Below are 15,447 nucleotides of genomic sequence, written 5' to 3'. Positions count from 1 at the left end.
GTGTGTGTGTGTGTGTGTGCGTGTGTGTGTGTGCGTGTGCATGTGGGTGTGTCAGGAGATTGACCGTAAGCAGAACATAATGTGATGTGAGCTCTGATATGAAAACACTCAACTGGAACACAATGAAATAACAGGAAAACAAGAAACTCTGACAAAACCAAATTAAGTCTGTGTGTTTGCTGTGATGGATTATGTTGTTGAGGCAATTTTCCATCTGCAGGAACTTTTATTTATTTCTAAAGAAGCAAAACAAGGCCTGACATGTAGCCAGATTGACTCCAGAAGCCTTTACAGACGTCAGGAGAAACCAGATGAGACTTCTTGATGGATAAAAAAAACTTAGAAAAAGACTAAAACAATGCTGGGGTTTTTTCTCCCTGTGACGCTTCATTAGATTAAATCATATTTTAACCAGAGAAGCTGATTGATTGTTTTTTTTTTTTTTAAAGCAAAAACAGAGGCAGCAGTGATGGCACATCAATCCCAGAGAGGCAGTTTAAATCTCCCGTCCCTCAATGGGTATTGATTGACACGGAAATCAAAAGTGTGCTTAGAGTTTCAGTTCCGCTCCATTTCCATCTGGAAAAAAAAACAAACAACTTTATTGGCCGAACAAAAGAGACAAACGTGTCGATGTGGCGAGTTTCAGAGGTGAGGACTGGTGCACGTTGTCTGACGACGTGCCACAATTTTCTAAAATCTGTTCCCTTGTCAGACACTAGGCAGAAAAATAATTACATTAATATTAATAATTTTGCAATTGTTGACTTTGACTCATGGCTTTATTACGTCTCTACTTGCTTTCAGAGATCTTTTTATTTATTTAGGAAAACCAGAAATAACAGTTTTTCAGAGGAACAAAGAGAAGCCAAATGACGCTTCCAGCTGTGATTCCTCCAAATGTGTCGCCACGGGAAACATGACAAGCATTTATCAGAACGAGATAATTGTTTTTAAATGACACAAAATGTATTTACTCGCTTAACATTTATTGTATCTGGCTAGGTGAGATAGCAGGCTTTGGTTTTCTGTCACAGCCTCAGTAAACGGAAGTTTTTTGTTTTTGTCTCTCTTTTTAATAAATGACGGGTAAATATGTTTGTCTCTCATGAATTTCTGGTTCACACTGTCTAATTATCTTTTTAATAGCAATGCAAAAGAATGTCAGGAAGAGACAATTTCACCAAACACAACTTTTCTAAACCTAAGATGCTAAAGATAACATTGTGATCTTAAAAACAATGAATGCTCTTTAAACAACTCATTGTTAAAGTTTTATTACATATCTTATGTTAAGGCTGAAACACTAGACAGGAAGCTGGATCATTATGGGAATAATAAAGAATTGTTCTTATTTTTATACCAATTTAACATCTTGACCAAAGAAAATAAGTTGTAATAATTGTTGCCATTTTTCCTAAATCAATAAATTAAGTCATGTTTATTTGTATAGCACATTTCAACAACAAGGCAGTTCAAAATGCTTTACATCTTAAAAACACAAAAATAAAAAGTTATAAAAACATCATACACACATCATACAGTCAGCAATTGAGAAAAAAAACATTTTGTCAACTGCCATCATCAGAATCATCAATACACATCAACTATGTTGGTCAATGTTCCAGTTCTGTTTCTGTTACAGCCGAATATCTGACTCACAAACAAAAGCCGCACACAACGACAATCTGGGTTCATTTCTGCTTCTAAAACGATCTGATGGGGCTTTAGAAAAGACTGGTGTGTTCAAGTTATACTAAAATATCAATTCTATAGAGAACATGCTGGGAACTTTGAGCTTTGGCTCAATATGCTCAAAAATTGGTTTTAAAATGTGTTTAGGTTGTACGACTTTGCCGCTACTGTATTAGGTGACTTAAATCACTTAATGCAGGTGATTTAAGTCAGAATTTTATAACAGAATTTTTATACAATATAAATTGATGAAATTTGATATGTAAGGAACCTTATAGAATTGTTTTAAATAAATGTTCTATTGGTTACACTGCCTTTTCCTCTTGTCAGTCACATCATTTAAACAGAATCTTTGGACCATTTGAATAGAAAAATTAGCATCTGTGTTAAAAATTGTTTCTGAATCAAAAATTGTTTCAGAATTGAATTGTGACCCTAAAAATTGGAATTGAATTGAATAAATTGACATGGAAAAATTCACATCTCTATTGGTAAACAGTGCTACATAGCAGCAGCATTACCAACGTTTGAATTAGTTTTTTTTTTAAGACTTTCTCCTCTTTAGAGAACCAGTTCAACGTTTATGAAAATAGTCAACAAGTCATTTGTGTTTGCTGTGAGTTTCCACTATATATTATGTACGTTGTTGAAGTGACAGTAAATCTGACATGAGTGACTCTAAATTATTCTTAGTAATGAGTGTGCATGTTGGCGTTCTTTGGACTGGCAATATTCAACGCTTTTGCCACCACCTGGTGATCTTTGTATAATAATATAATGGGGTAATTTGAATGTTATAATAGGGTTTCTATAAAGTTTCTATCAGTAATTGGTCCCATACCTGTAATAGTCTTATATTTTATTTAAGTAAGCTTGCAGAAAAACCATAAAAATCTAGAACCAGAGAAAAGCTAACAGTAGTCAGACTGGGAAAGAAAAATATCTTTGCTGTTAATTAGTTTCCCCCACTGGTAAGTTCAGTGTGAACGCAGCAGGGTAAAAATGGACCCAGAAAAATGTTTTGTGTTGTTCTTTCCTGGAAAAGTACCTAAAAACCGGGTTTATTAGGGGCCCAATTTGACTGAACATTAGCTTTACTCTGCAAAAGAATTGATCTTTCCCAGCAAACTCAGTTGGATGAAACGTCTGTGTAGCAGTAATGTAACTTTACAGCTTTGGGTGCAAAATCTTTTGAAAATACAGACTCCATGTCAACAGTGTGGGAAAAGTAATAAAAAGTAAAAAGTAATACTTATGGAAAAATAATACTAAAAAAAATAATAAAATAATATAAAACCAGCGAGATGCGTTTCTACGAGGCGAGCAAGAAATTTCCTCACTGGGCTGAACCTGCATGATGAGGATAGCGCTGGTTCGTTAGCCACTAAGGCACCGGCCAACCAGGACCACATACATAAACTTTACAGGGAAGACGGAACCAGGCGCTGGGGGATCTAGTAAAGCATGACGGCTGCCAGGCTTATAACACACTGGGGTAAACCCTGATATTATTTTAGTGAGTTTAAAAGTAAGACCAGCTTACTTCATTTTGTGATCAAATATCTCAGTAAATGTCTTAACACTTAAAAAAAATTATGCTAAAACATTAAAGTCTGATGAGAGTTGATTTATGCTAACTGATTGAGCATTATATGTGTTTTCCTCTTGTTTTTGTGTTTTTACTGTAGGGCGGAGTGGTGATGGTCCACTGTAACGCAGGTGTGTCACGCTCCTCCTCCATTGTGATTGGCTACCTGATGTTAAGGGAGGGGCTTTCATTTGATGATGCGTACAACCAGGTGAAGCTGGCTAGACCTTCAGTTCGACCAAATCCTGGTTTCTATCAGCAGTTACAGAACTAGAAGCCATAAAGGATGACAAGACAGCTCCACCTGTTCTGACCTTTACTAAAATAACAGTCATGTCTTCGAAGGAGAGGGATTTAATGACATGTTAACAATATAAACACTATGGTACTGCAATGTTTTCTCCATAAGCTTTGAACTGAAGCTGAACCATGAAAAGCTATTTACTGTATGTCTTGCTAATCTAACCGTTTTGCACATTAAATCATTTGTGAAATAAACATTGCAACTTGCTTCTGCTATTTTAGTGAGATTGTGAGAATGTGGGTTTTCTGTACATGTTTGGTCCGTTTTAGTCCACCTGTGTTCGTGTCATACCCAAACATTTGGAGGTAAAAAAAAAAATCAAAAACCAAGCTTATAAATGATAGCCTTAATATCTTTATTTTCAATAGATGGAAGGACATAAGAGCAGGACTTAAGAGTGGTTTGTGTTCATTTCAGTCCAGAAAGTACCACACAGTTATAACCCAGTTCTGCTCAGGCAGTGCTGTTTTGGGTGTTGTGTGAGTTCAGCACTCTGTCAGTCTAGTTTGCTGCTAAACAACATCAGACTTATTATTCCACTGTCTCAGATCTTGTCTTGCCTCATTACAACAGGCGAAGTGCTAGATTTTCTGTCCCACCAAGTTAACGCACTCATCCACATTTCCACTCACCGGCTTTGTGGTTTGAGTCAGCCGCAGAGTGCTGCTCAGCAGAAGAAGAGGTGGAGGTTGGTTATGAGCCAGACACTTGGAAAAGCAGATAAATTCAGCCAAATTGGTTCCTATTCCTCCTGGCCCTATAAAGGTCATAGATTATTTAGCACCTCTTGAAAGCCGTGGACTGATTACAAAGATCAAGCTTCCATCTTGGTTAAAAAATAAGTTGTGAAAATTAGGAGCGTCTTGTTTTATTTTGCCCACAAAAACATCCAATAAATACATGACTCTGCTTTTAACAGTCTTTAGATGAAAATCAAGTATTGAACCAGTATCTGACAACAGAGCCAATATTCTGTCTGTGACAGCACTTGAGCGTAGGGCAGTTTGGCCTTTTCTTTGCTGTTGTTCAATGGTGTATCACTGAGGACTATCAGCTCCGAAGCCAACTCGGGCTCCCCTGACATTTTTGTGACATTTTACCGTCTGGATGTGACGGCTCTCGGTATGGCACAAGCTGTCCCATCTGCGGAGTCCCACGGGGTCCGGCCGCCAACTCGGTCTGCACAGGCCTCAGCCTGGGAATACAGAGAGAGAGAGGAAGGTAGTTTACATGCAGGATGTGGGATCGTTTCTGCTGAAGTGGTACACAGTTATCTGCTGCTGGCTTTTACTGAAGGGCACTGGAGGGGAACGGAATAGTGAGCCCTGGGATGAATTTTTTTGTTTTGTTTTTAGTTAGAAATGGAGGAGGAAAATTCTGTTCTCAAACAGAAAAAACTGAGAATACTGATCACTTAGAATATAGAATAACTGCTGCTGCTGAGATTCTTTTGCATTTGGGCAAATACCAGATATGAACATTTCACTAAAAAATTCATAGCCTTTTTTACACTACCAGCCATAAAATTGCACAAATTGGAATTCTGAAAATAAACTTGCTTTAAGAAAACATGGCAAATTAAAAACACTCAAAAATTTTTTTGCAACAATAATGTGCTTTTTTTGGTCATATCAAAAGTTGTGTATTTTGCAAAACTGCAATGGAAACACTTTTACTTATGTTACTACTGGCAGAAACAACAAAGAAGACGGCAGGAAGTGGCAGGAGGATGAAGGCGAGGCGTGTTTTTTAATGACTGATCACATGAACAAACTTATTCATGTGTGATTTGGATTTCGTTTCCTATTTAGCATAAACACCACATATGTGTAATTGTGTTGTTTTTTTAGATTAGCAGAATATTGACAAAGTTTTGCACACATTTGTTAAGGAAATGCGGAGACTATTTGAGTTCATATTTGTTCAGTTATTATTATAAAACGCATTTTTAGTTGCAAAATACCAAAATTTTAAAAGATTTTTCAAGTTGTTTTTATTTCATTTGCTCAACAATGAATATAAATTGTTAATGTAAAAACTGAAAAAAGTCATGAATAAAAAGGAGCAGAAAGAAGTATAAACTCATATTTATATGAGTATTCACAACGAGTTGTTCAGGAGAATATTAGAGCCATATTTCAAATACAAAAAAATGTAAACTTACAAAATGCCATTTTGCTTGATTGTAATGATTTTCACCGTTTTTCAGAAAGAGATTTAGAATGATATAACTCACTATCTATATTGTTCCATAAACTGACATCTTTATTTGAAATGCAGCTTTCCATCGTCACTCTTAATCTATTTTAAAAATCTTTTAAAGTTATTTTTGCCTTCTCTTTTTACAAGTCTATTTTGAATATTGTTTAGTAAGAAAACTTGTGCATTTTGCACATAAGTTTTAATACATTATCAGTTCTATAAGTTTCAATAAGTTAATCTATATCAGTTTGTCATGTTTTATATCCAAAACATGACAAAGTAACTCCAGAGCTTTGAATTCACTAATGGGATTACTTTGTATTTTTATTTACTGTTTTGTGTGTTCAAAGAGATTTAAAAAGTTGTCTTCATATAAATGTTCTTCTTTTCACTTAATTTTTGCCCTGACATAAATATGATGGTTTGATTTCATTTCAGTCTAGTCAAATCCTGAGCCCAGGTGAAGCTGTGGAAGCGTCCAGCTGGAGGCTCTCTCTCAGGAGCCGTGTAATCAGACGTCTGGTTGCTATAGGAGCAGAACAGATGGGTGGAAATCATTATCCTCAGACGTTAACAATGGTTCCCCGAGATCCACCACCTCGCTTCATCGTTTTATTCTGTTCAGTTTTATTTTACTTTAATTTCATTGAGATCAGAAGTCCTTTAAAAGACCACAGCCATACAAATCAAAAAATAAACTCTTGACAAACCAGAATAACAGTTGGTCTAACAGCTGTCAAGAGAACAATAACAGCACTTTTTATTATATTTTCATTTATGCATGTAAGTGTTTTTAGTTGGAGAAGGATTTGTAGATCAGTCCATGACCGAGGTGTAAGTAAAATGTATAAAATGATTACAATTGTTAATCATCTGAGACTGGAAAACATTCCTCTAACATAATGTTTCAGGCATATTTTTCTGCTGTGTATCCATCTGAAAGTCTGAAAGATGTATTTTATAAATCCAAAATAGTTTAAAAAAAGACATAAATAGAAGCTAAGGATGTAAAAAGAAAAGATTACTGGTAACCTTCGCACTTTGGAGTTTCTCTTGATTGCTTTCAACATCATTTTACTCAAAAAGTCTTTTGTTAAAACTGTCCTATTTTTCTCATTTGCGCCCGGTTCCGGTCTGGTCACACTTTACAGTGACGAGCGTGTCCCTGCGGACCGTTCTCCACTCCCAGTTCCATTTAGAAATCAATCATCTATAAAAGAAAATGTGCCAAAAAGTCCTCCAATAGCGCATCTGCATCATTTAGGTCCAACAAATCGGATTTCTACCAAACAGTCTCGGGGAGAAACACTGAAAACGGCCTCTGTCATGCCGGCTGCAGCCTGTTTTTAGAAATATGAGGAATAGCCTTAGTGCAATCACTTTGCACAAGGAACTGCACAGACTTAATAGCTACACTATGTTTAAGGTGGTAATAATAGACAAAACGCTTTACTAATAAGTCCAGTGTATTTGTGTAGCACATTTCAGGAACAATGCAGTTATGATAAAAACATAACACAATAAACAAAGTGGTTCCCATAGTGTGTCCCCGGGGTCGTTATCGGCCCTCAAAATGATTTTGTGTGGCCCCAAACCTCCATTCAAGAATTGTAAAAAAGTGCAGCTCTAGCACCAGCAGGCAAACACAATGTGTTTTTTTGTTTTATTTAGGGTGAGATTTTCACAGAATATTTAAAATCTTCAGAAAATACAAAAAATATCAAATGGAATTTTCAATCTCAGTAACATGATCTTCTCCTTCCATTCACTGTTTTCACTCACGTCCATCTTCTGGCACTTTGTTCTGGTCTCCCAGGAAACGGTGGGCTGTCCCCAGGTGGTCTGTACGAACGACCAGCAGCTATACGGCTGTTCATCTACGGAAAACCATCCAGCTCAAATATATGTGACTTTCAACACATAGACAACATGTAAGCACAACGTAGACATGTACGTAAGAGATGTAAACAGCACCTTCTCGGAGTGTTTGTGTTAAATTCTCACATATTATCAACATGTTGTCAACATGTTAAAGCTGCAGTATGTAACTTTAAAAAAAGAAGTATTTTCCATACTTGTTAAAATGTCACCATAGTCCTGATGGTTTGAAACAGATAATCTGTGAGAGGATCAATCTCCTCCCTGAGCTGCACCGCTCCCGGATGAAATCAACCAATCAGAGCCAGGAGGCGGGTCTAACAAGGCAGCTCTTCATGTTAATTCAGTATGTGGAAGGTGGCCAGTATGAGCCGAACGGGTTCGTTAACTTCCTCCGCTGCCATTGCTAAAGTTACAGGCAGAATAAAGTTCTAAACCAGGGCAGAAAATCAGCACCATCATTCACAACTTGTTCTGTTCACTGATTGGTTGGCTTGGCTGGAATTCTACAAAGAAATCCACTTAGTGGGAGAAATCCCAGGCTGAGCTATGAAGGGAGATATGAATGGAGCTGAATTTCATGGGAAAGCAGTGACCAGTCTACTTTGTCACCAAAGTGTCTTCTAATATTTTCAGCTCATGTGGTTTGCTCTCCCCACAGCCTGTAGAAGCAGCCGCTCTGTCCCAAACCAGCACAGACTTCCTCTTTTCTGACTCTTTACCTCAATTTGATCCACCCACTCCAGCATTGTTTGGAAATCAGCAGAAGTCTGGGGTTGGCCTGGCCCGGCCCGCTCCGATATGCATGCTCTCTGGGTTCATGACATAAACACGAGGTGGTTTTGTGCCTTTCATTTCACACCACTAAGACACGACTAAAAAGCTCACAGGCTGAAAGCATCCACATTTCCCCTCCCCTGCCAGCCTCCAACCGGCTTCTAAATGTGCAGTTAGTAGAAATGAATAGCTCAGCACAAGCATGGCTTCTTATTGGGTTTGGCTATACTCAATATGGTAAAACAAACAAGGTATTCTTATGTTTTTTTTATTGTCTCTATTGCAAAACTAAATCCACAAAACTGCCCATTATTTTGTTTGTGAAATGAGAAAACATGGAGATGTAATTTAAACTCAAAGCACAGAGACAATGGAAGTGTCAGCTGATGCAACTGCACAATAAACCAAGCTAAAAGCTGAACAGGGAGGCAAACTTTTTGATTTGTGCAAAATAAATCAAGTGTGGCAGATGAGAAGTTTTTTTTTTTTTTTTTTTTTAGTTCATTGCAGTTTTGAAAGTTGGGACCAAAAGGAGGAGGGAGAATTGATCAGATAAGCCTCTTACTGTGCTTCTGTTTCCTCAAAGCTCCACAGTTTTTACTCCCTTAACCAGAGAGAGAGTCACAAAGGGTCCTGACAATTTCCAGTTATAAGAAAAAAGAGAAAGACAATGCAAATGTGGTGATTCTGTGAGCAATGCAAATACAGATTTGTTTTTCTTTTTTTCTTGTTGAAATAAAACTAAGTAGGACTCCAGAAAGCTGGGTTTTAGTTCCACATGCAGGCAATGTTTCTCATGAGGATTGAAGGTTTGGACCAAAGTGATGTGTTTATATTTAGTGAAAGCTGCTATTAGACATTTTCCTGTACAAATATTGGTGTGATTTAACAGAATGCTGGAATTTCCTTTGGAGCGGCAGGGGAGTCAGTGCAGTGAAGCGCTGCGGGTCGGTCAGCAGAAGACTACTGGGAGTAGTTTTTACTTAATGGGGTTACAGTGTTGTCATCATTAAGAGACACTTTCACATGACGGATCTGCACAAAACAAACACTTGACTAGGTTATTTTAACAACATTTGAAGCAAATCATTATAATGTGAAGTTGCTCTTCATGTTATGTAATCTGGAGATGTTTTGTCTTTTATTTTAAGATTCTGTTTAGTCTCAGTCGATAGGCAGTTTGTCTGAAACTCTTTTGTTTCTACAAATACCAGCAGTATGACTTTTTGAGTTTCTTTGTAAACCAAAAACAGTATTTTAAAGTCTGTTCTCTCAGTGAAGGACTGTAGAACTGTGTGATGTCTCTATCTTCCTGGTTTTAGTCAGAACTCTAGCTGCAGCGTTCTGGATCAGCTGCAGCTTTAGGATTGATTTTTTTTATCCAGACCTGTGAAGATGCTGTTGCAGTAATCGATGTGACTAAAGATAAACACGTGGATGAGTTTCTCTAGATCGCGCTGAGACATCAGTCCTCTAATCCTGGAGATGTTCTTCAGGGGATAGAAGACCGACTTTGTAACTGTCTTTATGTGGCTCTGACAGTTCAGGTCAGAGGTCATCACTACTCCAAGGTTTCAGACCTGATCGCTGGTGTTTAGTTGTAATAACTGAAGCTGTGTGTTGACTCTTGATCAATAACTCTATATCTATAACTCTAGTTCGCTCCTCTTTAGGTCCAAAGATAATAACTTCACTTTTGTCTCTGTTCAGCTGGAGAAGGTTCTGGCACATCCACACATTTATCTGGTCTAAGCATCTGTTCAGTGATTTTATGGGTTCAGAGTCACCTGGTGACATCGTAATGTAGAGCTGTATATCATCTGCATAGTTATAGTTAAGATAATTTCTTGTTATAACCTGAGCAAGCAGGAGCATATAGATATTAAATTAATAGGGGTAGCTCATGGTATGTGGTGGTGACTTCTGTCTGCTTCAATGAGAAGTTTCCTAATGAAACAAAGAAATCTCTGTTCTTTATGTAAGAATCAAACCAGGTGAGTTCTGGACCGAAGATCCAACTCAACTCTCCAGTCGGTTCGGTAACATGTAATGGTCAACAGTGAGGTGCAACGGAACCAGCCCTGAGGTTCCGACACCCTTCTTCTGATTTTCCCTCACAGGTGTGTAGATGTGCATTTAGGTGCTGCCTTAAAATGTGATTTAAATACAAAATTGATTTGCATTTAAATCAAACATAGTTTATAGTTTCAACGTAGTGCAATTTGAACAAAATCAAAAACTAATGGTAATTTTAACTCACCTACAATAAGAAAATGAGGTATGCTCTCATTGAACTTTGGTATATTTCAATTCAATTAAACTTAAAATAAAAAAAAAAACTTTATTGATCCCAAAGGAAAATTAAATGATTTGTTCCTGCAAAGGTTAGCAAACACTGATAATCAACTGTAGCACTTTCAAAATAACAATCCCTGTTTGTTTGGAGTTAATGAACTAATTTTCAGTTTGTCTCACTCTTTTGCAGGCGCTTAAAGATAAAGATCTGTTTCCTGTGTTGTGTAAAGAGCCCTGAGATGACATTTTGTTGTAAAATGGTGCTGAAATTGAATTGATCCCTTTTCACCCGGAGTATCACACCTGTCTTTGACGACACGTCTAAAACTGTTGGTCTCCCAAAAACATAAGTGTTTTTCTACTTCATTCCAGAAGATTCTCTGTTTTTTAAGCTGTTTGTAAAAACTGAGACGGGATCATTTATCAACTCCTGGTTCCCTGTCATCAGGTCACAGACTTTAAACAGCACATGTTGACTTTTTTACCCTCTTTCCTTTTTAATTTGGCTTTGGGCTTATAGCATCACAGAAATTGAGAAATGTATGAAGACATCCATAATCAAGTCTGGGGACAAAGAGAGATGATTGGAACACCAAACACAAGCAGCGATACTATGTTTGTTTCAAACTGAGTACGAGTGCAAGACGTATTACACTTTTTACAGATAATATGGCTTAAATATGTATATATGTCATGTAAATCCATGCTTTTTAATGTGTGAACAAACTTCTTTACGTGTGATTTTAATTGTATTTCTTATTTAATGGAAACACACCAATTGCCAAATTGTGTATATTTTTGTACATTAACAGAGTATCAAAAAGCTTCTGTGCACATTTGCAATGGAAACACATGTACTGATGAAACAGGAAGACTCAGTCGGCTCTACCTGCTCCGACATTCCTGAAGACATTGTTTGGATTCCATGGTGGCATCAGTCATCTTCTTTGGGCAGCAGCTGAGAAATAAGCTCATCAGGAAGGTTGGCTTTGTGCTAACATGCCACAGTTTGAAGATCCTTCAGTTTACTATTAACTTGCTGCTGGTACATATGGATTCCCCCACAGTGAGAAAATACAGGGTTTTCTGTTTTATTCTACTCTAAACTCCATCATCCACACTAACACAAAATGCTGTTGAGACCCTCGAGAAGTCACTTCTAACGTACATGCTATTACTCAATGCATTTCTCAATTTCTGTGATGCCACAAGCGCTCCTTCATTTGGCTCAGACACAGAGAAAAAACAGAAGTTAACCATGGTGACTAAACAGGAGGATCACTGGAATAGAGTGGTTATTAATTTGATGTGAAGTGAGGACATCAACAGGCTTCTTATACTGAAAGAGAACAACAAAAGTAAAATACATTTTGTGCTGACAGCCAACAGCCGTGTTCCCCTCAGTGCTGCAGCTGTTTACTTCCTGTACAAGCTCCATGTTTTCTCTCCAGGCCCCTCCAGTCTTCTGATCAAGGTTTTCTACTGAAAACATCTGAGTACTATACTGAGTTCACAACAGCCTGTCTCTGAAGAGCAGGAATGCTGTAACTTTTGACTGTTCCCACCTGTAGACTATGTCTTCTCTAAGTTATTTTCTCTTTGACCAGTAAAATTTTCATCTTATTTTTCTTTCAGCTAGCATTTTATTTTTAACCCTCTATTAGGTCTAAAGGACTTCACATTATATGCTTTGAAAAATGCTCAGGAACTAAACCTTTACTTATTTACTTTTTTATAAAGCTCATCTCAAAATGTTACATTATGATCTACAGTATCATTTTTCCCTCAGGTTTTGTACATGATGTCATCTTTAGTATTTGAGTTTCTCTAAACTTGCTGTCCTTGGATATTTAGTGAGTCTGCAGCTGTAGAATCTATTTATCATGCACAGATTGAAAATCTACAGTGGAATTATTTATTTTTATCAGCAGCAGTTTTGATTGTATCATGATGTTTTATTCAATGCTGTGAAACTGTCCCTTGAATAATTTTGATTCTTCTTCTGTGTTGTTATTACAAACTTTATGTTTGCATGTATATTTGAAAAGCTGTATTTTTCTTTACGGACCTTTGAGTATTTTTCACTCCAAATGTAAAAACCTCTGTTTGCTGGGCGACATGGTTGTCAGTCAAGGGTTAATTTGAGTGCTGCAAACACATCATCTACTCCTAGAGTCCATGACTGATTGTTTGACATCTACAACATGGCAGCAAGCCATGGAGGGAGAAACACTTTTTGAAGCTTGGCCACTCTTTGACAGGACAGAAAGTCAGAAACAGAAGAGGATGAACTTCCGACCGAGCTGTGTGTGCCTTCACAGCAACACACTGATAAGCAGGGCCCAACCAAAGTCCACGAGATTTGGTTGTTCATCTAACTGTGTTGATGCTCACTTCCAGTCATTTGCTAAAATCCTTTTTTTTTCTTTGCGTGGTCGTTCATACTACTAATTAAATGCGATTGCAATCAGACTCCTGTGTGAATGGTTTATGACTTCAAAGCGACCAGCGGGTGCAGAAAAGTGTTGACGTCACACAGCAGCAAACTATTTATAAAAGTAATAATGGCTGCCGCCGTCTATGGATGGATTTTAGAGTTGTTGATCAATGGGAGCCAACACAATCAGAACACAAATGAAGCAGAAACTGATTGCAACGGCCTTTAGTGGAGTATTGACTGCAACTTCTGCAGACAAGCTGGTTTGGATGTGGAGTCAGAACCAACAGTGGGATTGTGACATGATGCGCTTCACTGAAATGGGTATCTTTCAGAATTTCAGAATCATAATTTTCTGCCATTGCTTACATCTGGCTTCCTCTGACACAGACATGGACGTCTCATGTCTCCATCATAAAAGTCAGAAGAAATGCAACATGCCTGTCCAACCTTCCTCCCTCTCTCCTGTACCAGATGCTAATCAAAATAAGAGAAGATCTTGTTAAACACAGATTCACCACCAGAGTCCAATGAAATCTGGAAAACTATCTGACCTCTATCTGCTGAGTAATTACATTATGAACATGTATGGGGACATTTTTCAGCTTTCAACTTTCAGACTAAAAGTCTGAAAGCTAAATTTCATGTCTTTTGTTCTCAAAACTTCTAATACTTTTGCTTACGTTTATATTTTGAAAGCAGTACTTCATGTCTTTCTTCTCAAAACCTGTAATGACTGCACCATGGGGGGGATTATGGCAGAAAAATTCCCACATAAACATGTAGTCAGTTCATGTCAGATTGACAAGCAGATTGACTAGTATATTAGCAAACATATGTTAAGATCGTTTTGTAAATAATATGTTAAATTAAAATCTACTTGACATATGTATGGTTCCAAGAAATGTTAAGTGATAAAAAGTAAGTAAAAGCTATAAGTTATCAGGCTGCTGAACTATGGAACTTTCTTCTAGTTTGGATTCAGGAGTGAGACGCCTTCTCTAACATCAGGATTAATAACATTCTCTTTTTCTCAGTAAAACTCCCAGGGATCTTAGAACACTTTTAAAATTGGTGGAGTTGCAACTCTCTCCTCCAACTAACTGGTCCACTGTGGAATTGGACACTGCAGAGAAGAGGGGCCTTGGTGGGCTTGTTCCACATTCCAGTGAGCGGTGAGGGAAAACGATCTGACAGCAGGAGGAAAGGTGTCATCGCTGAAAGAGGTAGTCTGTCACAGTGGTCACACTTTACTGGGCCATTAACATAAATGTACACCGGAAAAATAAAAAAACACCTAAAGTTACACGGGTAATGAGTTTCTTTGAATTTTGTCATATTTACAACAATCAGTATGGATAGAAAAAAATGATTAGAGGTGATGAGAGGGTCAAGCTTAATGCAGTCATGTATGGAAGAGGGATTTTAGGCTACAAAAAACATAATGTTATGCATATAACTAGTGTTCCCTGAAGGAGAGGAACGAGGTACAACACATAGAGTATGGGATATCACGCCCCTGCGTGGCCTAACTGAAGACACCTTTAATCACAACTTTAGGCAAATGACGTGTGATGACGGGTGGCAGGCCCTGCCTGCATATAAATACACCCCCATCACAGTCATTATGCAGTTCGATGGCCGCTCTTCACCGAGCCAAGCTGAAACAGCGGGGCAGAAGAAGGTGTTGTACCTTGTTCCTCTTCTTCAGGGAACAGTAGTTATATGCATAACATTACGTTCCCTTTCAGTCGATTCACTCGGTACAACACATAGAGTATGGGACATACATGCCCCGCAGAGCAGCCATCAAACCTGAAACAAATGCACGGAGTTAGTTTGAAACCTCCAACCCAGCAGAAAGAACAGAGTGAGCCACAGAAGGGGCTGTCACATCCAGACGATAAAACCGAACAAAAGTGTGCAGTGAAGACCAGCTGGCTGCAGCGCAGATGTTACACACAGGGACCCCTCTGAAAAGGGCCCAGGATGCCGCTACACCCCTGGTTGAATGTGCTCTCACACCATGAGGTAAAGGGATTCCTTTGCTGTTGTAAGCAAGAGAAATAGCCTCCACGACCCAATGAGAGAGTCTCTGTCTGGACAGAGCCTTTCCTCTAGCTGGATTGGCAAAACACACAAACAGCTGATCACACAGTCGCACATTCTGAGTGCGATTGATGTAAAGACGCAGTGCACGCACTGGGCACAGCAAATGCAGCCTCTCTTGCTCTTCAGAAGCAAAAGGAGGGGGATTAAAAACTAGAAAGC

The 15,447-nt window shown here is 38.1% G+C and overlaps 1 protein-coding gene across 3 annotated transcripts in view; it reads left to right on the top strand.

The window, feature by feature from the left end:
* LOC103476580 (dual specificity protein phosphatase 19-like) overlaps positions 1-3,818 on the top strand; it is a 22,638-nt gene extending 18,820 nt beyond the window's left edge. For 2 of the 3 annotated variants that reach the window (XM_008429042.2, XM_017308886.1), the window contains one exon: positions 3,384-3,818. In XM_008429042.2, coding sequence (XP_008427264.1) covers positions 3,384-3,557 — 174 coding nt within the window. In that variant the 3' untranslated portion in view covers positions 3,558-3,818. The remainder of the gene's footprint in view (positions 1-3,383) is intronic. The other variant, XM_008429041.2, reaches the window with a different exon arrangement.
* The last annotated feature ends 11,629 nt before the right edge of the window (positions 3,819-15,447 follow it).

This window comes from Poecilia reticulata, linkage group LG15 (assembly GCF_000633615.1).
Source record: "Poecilia reticulata strain Guanapo linkage group LG15, Guppy_female_1.0+MT, whole genome shotgun sequence".
Lineage (NCBI taxonomy): Eukaryota > Metazoa > Chordata > Actinopteri > Cyprinodontiformes > Poeciliidae > Poecilia > Poecilia reticulata.
The sequence above is the reverse complement of the archived record's forward strand: the minus strand, read 5'-3'. Positions and strand labels throughout refer to the sequence as shown.